At 40.3% G+C, this 15,665-nt stretch overlaps 1 protein-coding gene across 1 annotated transcript; it reads left to right on the top strand.

Annotated features, from left to right (window-relative positions):
• The first annotated feature begins 3,621 nt into the window (after positions 1-3,621).
• Positions 3,622-12,985, top strand: FBXO5 (F-box protein 5). Its single transcript, XM_028509352.2, has 5 exons — positions 3,622-4,471; positions 7,748-8,456; positions 9,565-9,655; positions 10,696-10,878; positions 11,911-12,985. Exons 1-5 carry the CDS (start codon positions 4,369-4,371, stop codon positions 12,160-12,162), a joined length of 1,338 nt encoding a protein of 445 aa, XP_028365153.1. The 5' UTR covers positions 3,622-4,368; the 3' UTR covers positions 12,163-12,985.
• Positions 12,986-15,665: the final 2,680 nt, after the last annotated feature.

Genomic DNA, 15,665 nt, shown 5'->3' with positions numbered 1-15,665 from the left:
GTTTATGCTGCCCTTCTCTGCCTGGAAAACAGTGTTTACCTCTGCAGACAGATTTCAAGGTCCAACCTAAAGGGCACCATAGCACCTAGGCATAAGAAACGGCTTTCATTGGTATCCCATAGAAATTTACCATACCTGTATGACAAGATTTATGGCAAGGGAATAAACTCACTGGTGTACTCCTGTCTCAGGACTGCGTGCTTAAGAAGGAAATGGGAAAGGGTGAGTCAGGGAATGGACCAAACTCGTATTGCTAGACCTGTCACACCACCTTAGTAGTAGACAAAACTGTTCTTCATTCTTGTCTCTCCTGGACCTAACATCATGCCATATAATAGGCCCCACAGAGATGTCTAAAAGGCAGTTATAACTGAAATGTTTCTCTAGAAATCTGGTATTGCTGAGAAAAAAAAACTAAATTTCAAAATGGCCTACAACCCTAGTTAATCAAGTCATTCGGCTAGAATGGGAATTTTGAAGATGTATGAACAGGTAATCACACCGTTTAAAATGAAACTTGTCATATTCCTCTATAACCCATTTCTCACTGCGTGATCTCAGTTTCTTGAATGGCATACCCATTCTCCCTCTCTCAGATTTAAAGTGTGGTCCTCTCCGATTCCTCTTCCTCACATGCAGTCCACTGCTAATCCTACTGTCCTCCTGAACACTCTGTTCATCTCCGACTCCATTACCACCACTCTGGTCCAGAATTAACTCTCTCGTGGACTATTTTCGTAGTCCCCTGACTTCTCACTACATCCTCTATTGGTAATTCAGGTTGCATATACATAACCCCAGGCTCATCTTCCTGACAAGCAAGGCTCTCATCCTGTCACTCCCTTGCTCAACTGCTTGATAGGTTCCCACGGCCGCTCACATAAAACTCCAATTCTTATATGTGCATAGACATCTGTATCTGTATCCAGAATCGTATCAGCCCATTTTATACACACCCCCCTTAGGCCGTATCAAATTACATAGTTTTTATTGATGAATGCACCTGCATTTAACATTTCCCCATTTTGCTTCTTATGCCATGGAAGACCTCCCTCCTCTCTACTCTCTCAAAAAACATCCCCTACACTAGTGGTTCTCACCTACAGGCAATCTTGCTCCTGGGGGACATCTGGCAGTGTTTGGAGACAGTTAACACAGCTGGATGGGGGGAATTACAGGTTAAGAATGTTATTAAATATCCTACAATGCACAGACTGGCCCCCCACAACCTGGCCCAAAATATCAACAGGGCTGAGGCTGACCTGTCATATACAAGTAACTATTCTATGCCATATAAAGTCCTACTGGAACCAGATGTATGTGACTACCCAATGTTACATTATAGCTATATTTTATATACTCTATCTCCTGCCCTTTGGGCCCCCAAATAATCTTCTACTCAAAGATTATTTACTGAGCATCTCATATCTATTAGGTTGCAGGCCCAAATGTTAAGCACAAGGGCAAGTACCACGTTCCAATTATTTTCATACGCTCCTTCATGTTTAGAAGCTGTAGGCAATAAGAATTTGCTGTAAGAATGAAGGCGATTCTCTCTGCACTCTATTTGCACCTACAAACTCAACAATTCTGACTGATACTGATTTGCAGGAAGAGGTATGTGCTAACATCTTATAAAATTTAGAATAGCCCTTTACAAGTTTCTTATTAAAAATTAAATTAACAGGAGCTCATGAACCTACTGAATAAGTTGTCAGTTAATATTACATCATAATTAAAGCTCTAACAGTTAAAAATAAATATTAAGTAACTCAGTAAAGTAAAAGACTCTGACAAACTATTCCAGCACATAATGAAACATATCGGGCTCTTTATGTTACCTTATATTAATTACTACAGAAATTTTGTTTTTTCCAGTAACATGTTTTAGTCTTAACTGCTGGATAATACCTTTTAAGCTATGGTCAAAAGCCGAAGGATACAGACCAGGTGCTCCACTAATTAAATGAGAAACTCTCCTCCCCTCAAATTTCACATATTTTTCTGCAACTGAAAAGAGGTAAATACATATGATCTCTAAGGTCAAGAGAGAAAGTAAGGTGAAAAGTGTACTATAAACAATCAGGCCCCCAGGAAACATCCGTCCACAGTAGAACAGAGAGGAAAGGACAGGGTTTCCTGTGGCCTGGCTGGAGTCTTCGCTTAGTAGCTGTGCGGTGCTGCAGGAATTAACTTACACTGCTAAGCACAATCATCAAATGAAAATAATGCTAGGGCTGATGTGCGAATTAAAGGAACATTTCCAAAGTGTTTAGTAGATAAAAAGCCACTATAGTTTTAACATTTTTTCAACATATTATCCTTACTAAAAATCCCTTCAAAAACTACCCGTGGCAATCAGAAGAAACTCTAAACTACATACAAACCTACAAAGGCACAGGATCTGGCTTCCACCTCTTTGACCTCTTCCCCTACTATCATCCTAGCTCAGTGCCCTCTAGACATCCTTCAAGCCCTGGAACAGGCCAAACACTTTCAGTTTCTTCCCTCTGTCTGTTATGCAGATCTTTGCATTGATAGCTGGACAAAAACTCAAAAAGCTTCCCGACCACCTGAAGTCATTAATCGATGCTCCTACTGCCCATTCTGTAACCCCTTTTTGTTAAGTTTCTCTTTCATTTACTGCAATTCCCAATTTCTCTCCAGTTAGTATTTAAGCTCCCTGATGGGCAGAACCTTAGTCCCGTCAACCAAAGCGCCTGGGCCAGACTATGTAAGGCGAGACACAGAATTAAAGGCGCAAAACTTAAGGGATGCCCAAAATTTGAGTAACCAAGAAAAATCTAATTTAATACGACATTCTAAAAAATAAAACTTCAATATAAAAAACCACAATGACCTAATACAATTTTACATAAAAATAGTCTCTAACCTGCATTGGCCTGACCCACCCACATTGCTACCCATCCTGATCCTCCGCCTGCCTCATCCAGGGCTTTCCATCGATTTAACTCAACGCTCACTGTAAAGTATTAACTCTCCCTGAACCTGCAGAAAAGCAAAAATGTAAAACTGCAAAACACTCGATCTTGGACTTTCGGAGTTTATATGCTGTGACTTCATTGCTCTATGGCCCGAGCTGAGTCTAGGGAATGCAGTGTCGCTAACTTGCGGGCACACTCAAAAAGTGAAAAAACGTTCAGCAGGACTAATACAGTACTTGTCATTGCATCATTAACAATGAGTACTTCCATCCATTCCTCCGTCACTAGAAAGTCATTCCCTGACCAGGGGCCTCCTGCCACAGGGTGTGGAGATTGGAACTTCCACGGCGGGACGTTTTATTTGGGAGCAGGATTACCGCCTGTTGAGCTTGGCCCTTGTAGGAAAGAAACAAACCAAAACACCGGGAGAACAGATAAAAATTTAATAAGGTTAAGGCCCGTACAATGTAATGCTGGCAGAAGAACTGTGGTTGAAAATAAAATACACTCACAAGAATGAAGTGTCTGTCCGTCCCATCCTCCCACCCGCCGGGAAGACCCAGAAGGTGCCCGCTCCAAGTCTCGCGCCACCACCACGGCGGGACCAGGTACCCGCGCCAGGAGGGAGGCTGGCCCTCCCACCGCCGCCAGCTCCCGGCCCTTCCCCCTTAGAGAATCGCAGGGGACCCCAGGGCGCAAGCGCCAACCCGCCAACTTTGGGGCCACCGCCCGCCAAAAGCGCCTGCGCAGAAGCACAGGGCCGGTAGAGGGGCGAACCCGGGAGATAGAGAGGAGCGCGCCTAAATCCCAGAGAGGCGGGCTGAGTGCAGCTGGGGGGAGGGTTCGTCTTCCGGAAAGGCTGCATTCCCAGACGACTAGAGTCCCAGCTCACTAATCTCCAGTTTTTGAGATGATCGGAGGAAGTCGACTACCCTTCGTACCTATCGGTGATCTGCAAAGAGAAGCCGGAGCTGCCTTCAAGATGAAATCAGGACTTGCAGGAGGCCCGTCCCCACCGTCGGTGGCACTTTGGCATCTGGACGCATGCGTGGTATGCTCCCTCCACGTGTGGCTGGGCCTCAGCCTCCCCGCGCTCCGAGGCCCCGCCTCCGGCCCCGCCCGGTCGGCAGCATCCTTCCGGATGCGCAGAGCCAGGGAGGAGAGGGGCGGGTCGGCCTCGCGGCCGGCCCCGCCTCCACAGCCTTCCATTGGGCTTGGGTGAGGGCGTCCCCTCCCACTGCCTCCCCATTGGTGCGCGCCTGCGGACGCCTTGCCCCATTGGGCCCTGCGGATTTGGGCACGAAATTCAAAGATTTAAAAGTACCAGCTGGCGCCTTTTGGAAGCTAGAGCTCTGTGAGGCCGGAGGCTCGTTCCCCCACTGATGCTGCTGGTGGCTCACCTGAGGACGCGCCTTACACTGGCATGAGCCGGCGTGCCTGCAGCTGCTCCCCACCTTCCCCCTCCAGCTCTTGCCGCTGCAGCGGCAGCGACGTGACAGCTCCCAGGCGCCCTCGTCCCTCAGACAGTGAGTGAAAGGAGGGGGCACGAGGGGCTTACGGGTTCCAGGAGGGGTGCATGCTGCGGGGTGGGGGACCTGCGACCTGAGTCCCGGCGTGCGGCCTCACCCTGGGCCCCGGGCGGGCGGCTGCGGTTCGGGGAAGGGAAGCCAGATGTGCCGAGGCGGGATGGTGGGTCGGGCTCCTGCCTGCCACGCCGAACCTGGACGCCAGCTCCGAGGCAGTTGCGGGTGGAGGCCTCCTAGGGCGCTCTGCTAACTGCACTGGGAAGCTCTACCTGTCCACCCGGCTTGAATGGGCGCCAAATACTCCCTCCCCTTCCCTCCCCCATCGGGGGCTCGGGCCCTGCAGGGCGACCCCCGGGGCCTGGCCGGGTGCCTGACCCCACTCCCTGCCCCCCTTTTCAGTCTCGGAGCCGCACCCGCAGATCCCAAGTCCGTCGCCCCGCTGTTTCGCCACCTCACCCTTCCTGGCGGGCGCGGGAGATCGGGCTCGCGGCTATCTCCCGCCTCCTGCGCCGGGCCCGCGCCCTCCGGGGCCACCTCGCCGACCCCTCCGCATTTCCAGGGTCTACCCCCACCCACTCCCGCCAAATGCAGGGACCCCCCTCATCGGACCCAGCTCTGTTGGGACTTCCAAACAGAAACATTCGATTTCTCCTTTTTTCCCCCTTATCCAGTAACTCAGTCTTAAGGCCTGGAATCAAAGGGGGAGAGGGGGAAATATTTTTACTGCAAAACCCTGAATTTAGATATATGTAGCTGGCTTTGTTAGAACTGAAGAATGGGTTATTATAACCTGTGCTCCTGGAGCACTCGTTTTGGGGTTTTGTTTTTATTCCAAACTTGGATGGAATGAAAGTCACTCAAACACTTATTTTTATCCTTTTTGTTGGCTGTCTCTTAAAGGTAATATAAATGCATTTATTTTAACTAAGAAATGACCAAAAATTTTGAAATCAGCATTTTGATATTGTATATTTGGTAATCTGTGAAAGATGCCCATTTCTTTGGAAAGGGAGTCTGGAAGAATCGAGAGAAAAATACTTAGTTTTTACAGGTTATATATGTTTCTAGAAGATCCCAGATCATTTGTCTGAGATGCGGAAGCTTGATGGCTTTTAGAAGGGGTTTTTTGATTGTTCAATTCCAGCAGCCTCTTTTCCACCTTGTTCCTCAGGAGAATACATGCAGTCCACCTGAATTCTTGTTTATAGTTTTGAGGAGATGTAATGTAAAATTTTATCTCATTCCAATATTTTTGAAATTTCTCTTGGGGATTGTGGCTGATAAGCAGCTTATGGCGGCAAGCCTTGGGGCTCTTGAATTTTTAAAGGAATAGCCACACCTAATGTGGGGCACATGGTGGTTTTATCTTAAAGGTATTGGAGATTGTAGAACTTAGTTATTTAACATTGGAATAGCCATAAAGATTTTTTAAGCACTATAGTCTGTTTAACTAATAAGGAATGTTAGATCTGTAATGAAAAGTTGCATAGGTTACCTTTTGCACAGTTAGCTAATGGTGTCTTTTTCATGATTGGATTGTAAAAGAGAAATTTAAAAAATGCAGTGTGTTGGATCTACCAACTCCACGAGGTAGATATTACTATCCATTTTAGAGAAATGGAGAATGAAAGACTAACTGAAAGTTGTAGGTCACAAAAGCTAGTAAGGTTCAGCAAGGATTTTCATTTGCAATTGGATCTCATTCCTAGGAAAGGGATATAATACTATGAGATGCATACATCTGTAGTGTATTTTGCTATATTTCAAATGTTTGTGTTGTACACTATAAGGAACATGAAGGCATTTGGCTTGTAAATAATGTGGTAAGTACACTATAAATTCTGTTGATTGGGCCGAGTGTGACAGGGAATATCCAGTGTTATTTCCTCACCCCCATTCTGTAGATGAGGAAAGAGTTGACTTCCTCAGTTTCCCCAACTTGGCAAATGACACCTTATACCTTAGATGCTCAGAAGTTAAACCCCAGAGTATCTTTTACTCCACTTTCCTTCATCTTCCACATCCAGTAAATCAGCAAACTCTGTTGACTTTTGACTTAACCCTCCTAAATAGATGGCACATCTGTTCAATTATCTTTATTTCCATAACGGTCATAGAGTCTCAAGTACCCAGCTCTGGAATTTTCTGATATATGTTTCTAACTAGTCTCTCTGCTTCCACTTGTACCTTCCTACGGTCCATTTTCTGCAGTTGACATGATTTTTTAAAAATATATACCAGATGTCTCTATTTAAAACCCTTCAAAGGTTCTTTATTACACAATGAATAAAATCCACCCTACCCTAAAAATCCTATAAACCATTCTGCCTCTTCAGCCTTTTCAATCACCTAGCTCAGTCAGTTCCAGCCCTACAGAACTTTCTCTTCCTTGAATACTCAACACTCGTCCTTGCTTCCAGTATTTACCTCTGTCTGGAACTCTCCTGGATTTCCACAATGCTTTCCGACCTCAGAATGTCACCTCCAAGAGAGTCCTAATTAAGTTCTCCCTCTCTCCATATCATGTTACTAAGTAGGCATTGGATGAATGAACTAAGTGGCAGCACTAGGCTCCACCCTCATTGGTCTAATTCAAGAAGTCATGAAGCCACTTAATGTTTTTTCTTTCTGAATACTCCAATTAGTTTTGTAAGTGCATATATATGTGTATGCATACAATATATATATTGTGTGTGGATATATATGTATACAATATGTATATACTACATCTTGTCCAAATATTTAGCGTGGAGATTGAGAATGTCTGCTTTAAAGATATTTTAACTGATTTCTAAGGCTTTGGGGTGATGATACAACCCTAAACAAGTCTGGCTTTTTTGAGTTATGCCAAAGTTAAAGCTGATTACTACGTCATTTCAATATCAGGGTATAAACACTGATTCTTACAGCTGTTTGATTACTCTAAGGTTATCTCTGAATTGAGACCCCACTCCCAATTCATTATTTGTACCACAAGCCGAGCTATTTGTGAAATAGTCCCTCTTTTATGACTTTTTACTTAGTCATTAGGCTCTCTCTGAGTCAAGTGTAGTTATGCAGTTTGAAAAGCAGTCTGTTTTGAAGTAGCTTTTTAAGAATAAGATATATAAAGTAATATTTTCTCATTGTCAAATCTCAATTAAACATAATTTCATAGCTACTTAAGTAATACATAGTGCTGAGAGATGTAAAGTAATTAAATCTTATATTCCAATTTAAGAAGTAAGGATATGTTGAAATTTTGCTGTTAAGTAAATGTCGATGTTGTTTTTGTAGGTTGCAAAGAAGAAAGTTCTACTCTTTCTGTCAAAATGAAGTGTGATTTTAACTATAACCATGCTTATTCTGGACTTAAACTGGTAAAACCTGATGACAGTGGAAAGTTAGGCTCTTACATTTCTGCACGTTTGGAAGGTTCTTCTAAAGACTGCATTAAAGACTATGAAAGGTTATCAGATATTGGATCACCGATTGTGAACCCAGGGATCCTTGAACCTGAAACTGAGAGCAAGCCCTTGCATAACAAGGAAAATCAACATGTGCAACCAACACTTAATAATTCAAATGAAATAGAAGAACTAGAAAGCAATGAACCTTATGAAGATAGTGGCTATTCTTCATTTTCCCAAAAAAGTGGCCTCGAGTATGAAGAGGCTAGCCTTTCCCTGGAAGAAAATTGTCGTGACAGTCCACAGTCCCATCTGCTACAGACTCAAAGTCCGGACCAATATCCCAGCAAAAACTTGCTGCCAGCTCTTCATTTTGAAAAAGTGGTTTGTTCAACATTAAAAAAGAATGCCAAACGAAGTCCTAAAATAGACTGGGAGAAGCTGAAGGAGTATAATGTAGGTTCTACACTACAGAATATAATTGGCAGAAAAATGGGCCTAGAATTTGTAGATATTCTCAGTGAACTCTTTCGAAGGGGACTCAGACATCTCTTAGCAAGTATTTTAGCACAACTCAGCGATATGGACCTAATCAAGTAAGTATTGTAGCTTTGAGTGTATTAATATAATACACTAATGATTCAGCCCACCAGTTCATGCTAAAGCATAGGGTAGTTTTTTGCATGTTTCATTAACATAACGAACGATTTGCCTGATTGCTAGTACTTTACAACTTGTGTGCCATCTGTAAAATGAAGGATAATTTTGAAAGTATGCATTTAATCCAGTTATTTCAATGTTCATATTTTTGCTATTAGAACACTTTTTGTTAGATTGTGATCTTTGTTTCTTTGGGTTCTGAAATCTGTTATATGAGCTACATCTTTCGGACTTAAGTATAAACCACCAACTTAGTTCTAGTGTACAGTTCTAATTATTGTAACTCTTGTCACACTTGAAAATACAAATTAATTTCGGTCATTTTAGGTCATTTGTAATGCCAGACTCTCTTAGGTTTGACAGTAAAGAAAGTAGCGTCTCACAAATGGGTCTGATTATGACTGTTTGGTAGAAACCTTGTACTACCCTTTCTTCCTCGTTCCACCAAAGAAAGTCTGTTAGGATGAGGTACTGAGAATTGGATTAGATTGGGTTCAGCTCAACTGGGGTCATTTTTGACTCTTCGAAAAATTTTTCAATATTCCCAGTGGTCTTTATAAAACATAGCTAAAGCAAAACAGGTAAGTAAGTTGGTTTTTATTGTTGGCTAGCTCCATGAGGGATAATCAACATCACAAGTTGATTTTTACTGATAGTGTGTTCTAGAGTACCTTGAAATTTGTCTACAACTTTTACCAGATAGCTAATGTGGTGCCATATTTACACCGATGACTACTTGATGTTTACAGGTACTGTGAAAAACAAATGAAGTACAAATTAGTGGCTATAAGCCTGGATGCACTTAGAATTACTTCATGGGGAGCTTTAAAAAATATGTGGAACTCTGGCCCCCATTTTGGACCAATTAAACCCAATGACTAGACATGAGGAATCATTAAATTTTAAGTGCCCTGGGTAATTCTAATGTAAATTCAAGTTTGAGAAGCATAGAAACTTCTTTTTGCACTACTAATGTTTCTGTAATGTATTCATCTTACTCTGTGATGCTTTAATTATGTCCTTCATGATCATTTACTTTTCCAGTGTGTCTAAAGTGAGTACAACTTGGAAGAAGATTCTAGAAGATGACAAGAGGGCATTGCAGTTGTGCAGTAAAGCAATACAAAGAGTTGCTGTAAGTCTTTGCAATTGATGTTCTCATTTAAAAAATAGCAGCTAGTGCTCTTTGCCATTAGAAATAGAAGGGGAAAATAGAAAAGATTACAGGTAATCTGGAAGTCTTTTACATTCAAAAAGCATTTCAAACTTTTTGTCCTGGCTAGTGTGGCTCAGTGGATTGAGCACCAGCCTCTGAACCAAAGGGCTGCTGGTTCAGCTCCCAGTCAGGGCACGTGCTTGGGTTGCAGGCCAGGTCCCCAGTTGGGGGCGCGTGAAAGGCAACCACACATTGATGTTTCTCTCCCTCTCTTTCTCCCTCCATCCCCCTCTCTCTAAAAAATAAAATAAAATAAAATCCTTTAAAAAAATGTTTCAGACTTTTATCAGAGCTCATAAAATTCCTAAGGGAAAAGACACCCACCTCAATCATTTATTCCTAGAAATGGAATGTCCAAGTGTAAAAAAGGAAAAATTACAGAGTTCTCAGTGTGAGTTGATCATTTAGCTAATCTGGGTTGCCATTTTGTGTGCATTTTTTCATTTACCAGATAAACAGTAAATTATTTACATACTGAAGATTCTTAGTATAGAAGGGAATTCATTTACTTTGAAAAAATACTTCCAAGATCAATGTATAACTAAAATTTCAGACCTGGGAGTTGGCAGACATAGGTCCAAATTTTGATCTTATTACTTACTAGCTGTGTTATTCTAGATTAATATTGCTTTAATTCTCCAAGTTTAACTTCTTTATCAATAAGCTGGTGTTAATGGGAATTTTTCTAATCTAAAAGGTAGTTTTGAATCTATTCGTGACTCTGGTGACACTTACACATGACTATTGCCATCTACTGGTGGTGGGAAGAATAACTTTGTTCTGGCACTGCTTTATAAACCATGTTTCAAATACAACATAGGCTAAGGATGTCATGCAGTTGCAATTTCTGTCAATAACTTAGTTATTAGGCTTTAGATGTCTAGGTGAATAGTTCTGTGTGGCTGTGTTTAAGAAATTGTATATAAATTGAAGTCCTATTGAAACATTCTCTTATTTAGGGAAAGAACATTAAGTTTTCATCCCATGCTTCAACCAGAGAGTATGTTCGGTTCAGAACTGCACTGGCTTCTGTTCAGACATCGGCAGCCCACCCTCCCGCCAGGAACCACGCTGGAGGCAAGTTATCTGATCCGGCTGATCGAAAGGGTTCTGCTTACAGTCGGCACAGTGAATTTTCTGAGGTAATGTTTTGTTGATCGATCAATTAGAAACATGTGGGCCATTTGTTGTTAAAAAGATTTAGAGTAAGGAATGGAGACCTTCGATTTAATTATAGCATAATTAAAACTATTAATGGAGACGTTATCTCCTGTCACCTTCATTCTAGTCTCAAAAATGTAGGGAATTGAGAAACTATAACTCAACGGATAAATTGGAAGAGCAGAGAGAGATGTGTCTTTCTATGTTGAAAATAACAGATACCATTTAACATTGTTTGGGACAGTTGAGCGATGTTGAGATCTAATTTGGAAGCACTAAGAAAATAATGAAAAACCTTGATTCAAAAAATTTTTATAAAACTGTTCAATATTACATTCTCCAGTTGCTTGCTATCTTTGATATCTGAGGAAGAGAACCAAACAGGAAAAGGCCAACTTTCAGAAATTTAAGGCCTCCTATTAACCCTTCAAATCATTGAGCAGTGTGTATTACTCAACATGCAGATGATTTTGCAAGCTTGATTTAAAAACTGTACTTAAAAGTGCATGTTTTGAAATAAAATGTTGACTGCCTCGTATGTTGGTCAGTAAATATAAATCATATGTAATGAATTTTGGTTTTTCTTTACTATGATGACTAATATATTCACTAAAAAATGATGTACTGAGCATCTGCTGTCTTATCAGGTACTACAGTACGGTAGGTGCTTTCAGAAAACCAAACGAGGGGTACAAGAGCAGCCAACTCCTCAGTAGCACCAGGGCAACTTCACAGAAAAGGTCGCCCTGTAACCTAGGCATTGATGCATGAGAGGCATTCGTGAAGTAAAAGAACATACTTAAAAGCAGCATTGGGAAATTGCTGCTGGACCAGCTGTGAGGTTATATTATCTCTTACCCATGGAACAGCAAGCTCCTTAAAGGCAGGAATTCTCTTATGTGTGACATTGGTGCTTTATACGTGGATTGGGGAGGGTATGGAGATGCCATTGAGGCTTTCCTATGTTACATTCTGTCTTTACTAAAGTTTGTTTATGGATATTTTTTTACTAGGTTGCCAAGACTTTGAAAAAGAATGAAAGCCTGAAAGCCTGCGTTCGCTGTAATTCACCTGCGAAATATGATGGCTATTTACAACGGGCAGTCTGCAAACGAGAAGGCTGTGGGTTTGATTATTGTACAAGGTGCCTGTGTGATTATCATATCACCAAAGACTGTGTGAATGGCAGGTCTCTAAAAGCCAGTTATAAAATGGGTCCTCTCCCTGGTACTAAGAAAAGCAAGACAAATTTACGACGATTGTGATCTATTAAAAGCTATTGTCAGTGATCATGAAGGTTAGTCAGAAAATGTTAGGTTTTAATTTAAAAAGTAAATAAGAATAAATGTATGGTGATTTGCAATTTTATGTATAATGCAACACATGAGATTTTCCCCCCTACTAGGTAGAGGATGCACAACCTCTTAAAATATTTTATAATTTAATGTGGAAAAATTCTCAGTATAAATTAGAAAATTTAAATATTTTAAGAAAAAGGAAAACTGGTCATCTGATACTTGATTGGGGTAAAAGAAGATGGATTCAATTTTATGTTAAAAGAAGGTCATGTAATTTTACCTAGACAGTCTTAAGTCTAACTTTTGTTTACCATCTGTTAGCATTTGATACATTTTATTTGACCCAACAAACTGATATCTATTGAAAATATTGACTTATGGGGTCTAATTTAAATGTTCTGTCACCTTTCTTTATCCTCTTTATCAATGTGTGTATTTTCAAGTGTTCTTCGTGAAATCCTGTCTGTTTTTCTTGTTTGAAAATTCTGTATGTTTTAATATCTTTGTACATATGTATAAATATTTCTATTTTTATGCAAAGATAATTAATATGACTTGTATATACATGTAAATACATTTTGTTACTGTTATGAATAAAATTATCACAAGTTTAATAAATCATGTGAATTTTTATTTTAGTAAACATCTCAGTTCTTGAGACGGCCGAGTTGATTCCCAGCCTCCACCAGGGGTGTCCAACCTTGTGGCGTCTCTGGGCCACACGGGAAGTAGAGTTGTCTTGGTCCACACATTAATTACACAAACACTGACGAAAACTGATGAGCAAAAACGGTTTTAAGTGTACTTACCGTTTTGTGCTGGGCTGCCTCCATGTCCTGGGCTGCATGCTGCTCTGTGGGTGCCAGTGAGGCTGACTGACCCTGGTTTCTCTTCACTCACGGTGTCTTCGGTGTGGCGCAGGGTCTTGAAATAAGCATCTGAGGATAACTATAAAAAGTCCATAAAACACATTTGGAGAAATACTATTGCTACACCAGCTAAACTGTGTAGGTTAAATAGCCAATTATAAGAGTTTGAATTCAGGTAAGGCCTAAGGATTTAAGGTATGCACCTCAGATCCTCAGTAGGTAGCACTCCAGCTTAAGGGCTTGGACCTTCGTTGGGCAGAAGCCTAAGGAACACATCTCAGATGAATGCATGGGTGTGTCTTATCTCCTTGAGTAAAACCTCCAATGAAATTGACTTGAGCTTTACTGAGGTAAAATTGGCAACACATTTAAAATTTATAAGGTGACATTTTGATATACACACATGAAGCCATCACCACGATTAAGATAATGAGCATAACCATGATCCCTCAGTTTTTTCCTGCCACCTTGTAATTCTCCCACCCCGGGTCAGCTCCCCAGGCAATCCCTGATCTTTCTGTCACTGCAGGTTTGTTTGCTTTTTCTAGAAAAGTATACAAATGGGATTGTAATGGCTTGATCTTTGACTGCTTTCACTGAACATTACTTGGAGGTTGACCCATTTTGTGTGGACCTGTTCTTTATTTTGTGGCTTACTAAGTAGTATACGGTTGGATATACCAGTTTATTTACATATTCACCTGTTGATGGACATTCGGTTTTCTACTGCCAGTTTTTTGTTATTAGAAATAAAGAGACCAATGCCCTGGCTGGTGTGGCTCTGGATTGAGCATTGGCCTGTGAATCGAAAGGTCACCGGTTCAGTTCCCAGTCAGCAGGTGCCTGGGTTGTGCCTGGCTTGTGGCTGGTCCCCGAAGTTGGGATTGTGGAAGAGGCAACTGATCTATGTGTTTCTCACATGTTGATGTTTCTCTCCCTTTCCCTCCACCCTCTGTAAGGTAAATAAATAATATTTATTAAAAAGTTCATCGGTGGGGGGAAAAGGCAGAAAACTACTTGAACAATTAAAATAATAAAAATACATAAAAATAATAAAATAAGTTCATCAGTGAACATGTATAAAGGACCCACGGACAAAGCCAAGGGGAGGTAGGATTGAGGGTGGGGCGAGGGAAAGTGGCTGTGGGAAAATAGAGACAACTGTATTCAAACATTAATAAAAAATTTTTTTTAAGTTATCTTTCACAAAATCATTTTTTTAAAAATAGAGACTAAACATATGTCTTTGTAAGTGGTATGTTTTTATTTCTCTTGAGTAAATAATTAGTAGTGGAATGATTGGGTTATATGGTAAATGTGTGTTTAACTTCTTTAGACATACCAAATGTTTTCCAAAGTGGCTATGCCATTTTACATTCTCAGCAATATGTACGGGAGTTAGATTTACTCACATTCTCATCAACACTTGGTATATTTAATTTTAGCCATTCTAATAAGTGTACAGTATTATCTTGTGGCTTACTTTACATCTCCCTCATGACTAATGTTTAGCATCTTTTCAGGTTTGCCATGTCCATACATTTTCTTTGCTGAAGTGTCTAGTCAAATGATTGTTCTTTTTATTGTGTTGTTTTCTTATTGATATTTGAGAGTATACATTCTGAATAGAAGTAGTTCATTAGGATGTGTCTTATTAGCAATGTTTTTGGAAGAGATTTTTTTTTATGAAGTCCAAATTATCAATTATATTTCTTTTATGGAGCATGCTGTTGGTGTTGTATCTAAGAAGTCTGCTTAGCCTAATAGTTTACATTTCTTTTTCCTATGTTTTGTTCTAGAAGTATGATTGTTTTCAATGTCATATTTAGATGTATTTGCAGTTAAATTTTAATTATGGTGGGAGACATGGATCACAATGAGTATCCACTTGTTTCAGAACCATTCGTTGACAAGACTGTTCTTTCTCTATAGAAATGACTTTGCATCTTGTGCAAAACTCAGTGTTACATAAATATGAGGGACTATTTCAGGACTCTAATTCAATCTGTTTGTCTCTGGAACTCCAAATCCACACTGCTGTGATAACTAGTTCTATAGTAAGTCTTAATATCAGGTAGTGACAGTCCTTTATTTGTTTTCTTTTTAAAAATTATGTCCTAGGTCCTTTGCATTTCTACAATAAGCTTGTTAATTTTTATGGAAAACATAATGGGGTTTTGATAGAGATTGCAATGGATGAATCTACTGGGTAAGATTAAGAGACAATAGACAACACCACTGAGTTGTAACACCCTACAAACTGTTGTTTCATTTGTTTACTTTTTTTAAATTTCACTTAGGAATGATTTATTTTTTAATTGTACATGTCTTGCACATCTTGTGTTAGCTTTATCCCTAAATATTGTATATTTTAATCTTACTATAAATGGTGTTGTTAATTTCAGTTTTTAATAATTTTTGTTAAAATATCAAAACACAATTGGTTGACCTTATCAATTGATCAATTGAGTTGAGCAAGGTAGGATATTACAATCTTGCTCAACTCAATTATAATTGAGCCTATTAGATTTTCTATGTAGATGATCTTGTCTTCTGAACATACAGTTTTATTTCTTATATTACAGTCTATTTTTTTTCTCT

The sequence above is a fragment of the Phyllostomus discolor genome, chromosome 4, assembly GCF_004126475.2.
Source record: "Phyllostomus discolor isolate MPI-MPIP mPhyDis1 chromosome 4, mPhyDis1.pri.v3, whole genome shotgun sequence".
NCBI classification, from domain to species: domain Eukaryota; kingdom Metazoa; phylum Chordata; class Mammalia; order Chiroptera; family Phyllostomidae; genus Phyllostomus; species Phyllostomus discolor.
Note: the sequence above shows the minus strand (reverse complement) of the source record. Positions and strands in the feature narration are given on the sequence as shown.

Coding starts and splice junctions, on each gene's coding strand:
- FBXO5 (XM_028509352.2), top strand. CDS start 4,369: ATGAGCCGGCGTGCCTGCAGCTGCTCCCCACCTTCCCCCTCCAGCTCT. Junction 4,472..7,747: donor GCGCCCTCGTCCCTCAGACA/GTGAGTGAAAGG, acceptor TTGTTTTTGTAG/GTTGCAAAGAAGAAAGTTCT. Junction 9,656..10,695: donor AAGCAATACAAAGAGTTGCT/GTAAGTCTTTGC, acceptor TCTCTTATTTAG/GGAAAGAACATTAAGTTTTC.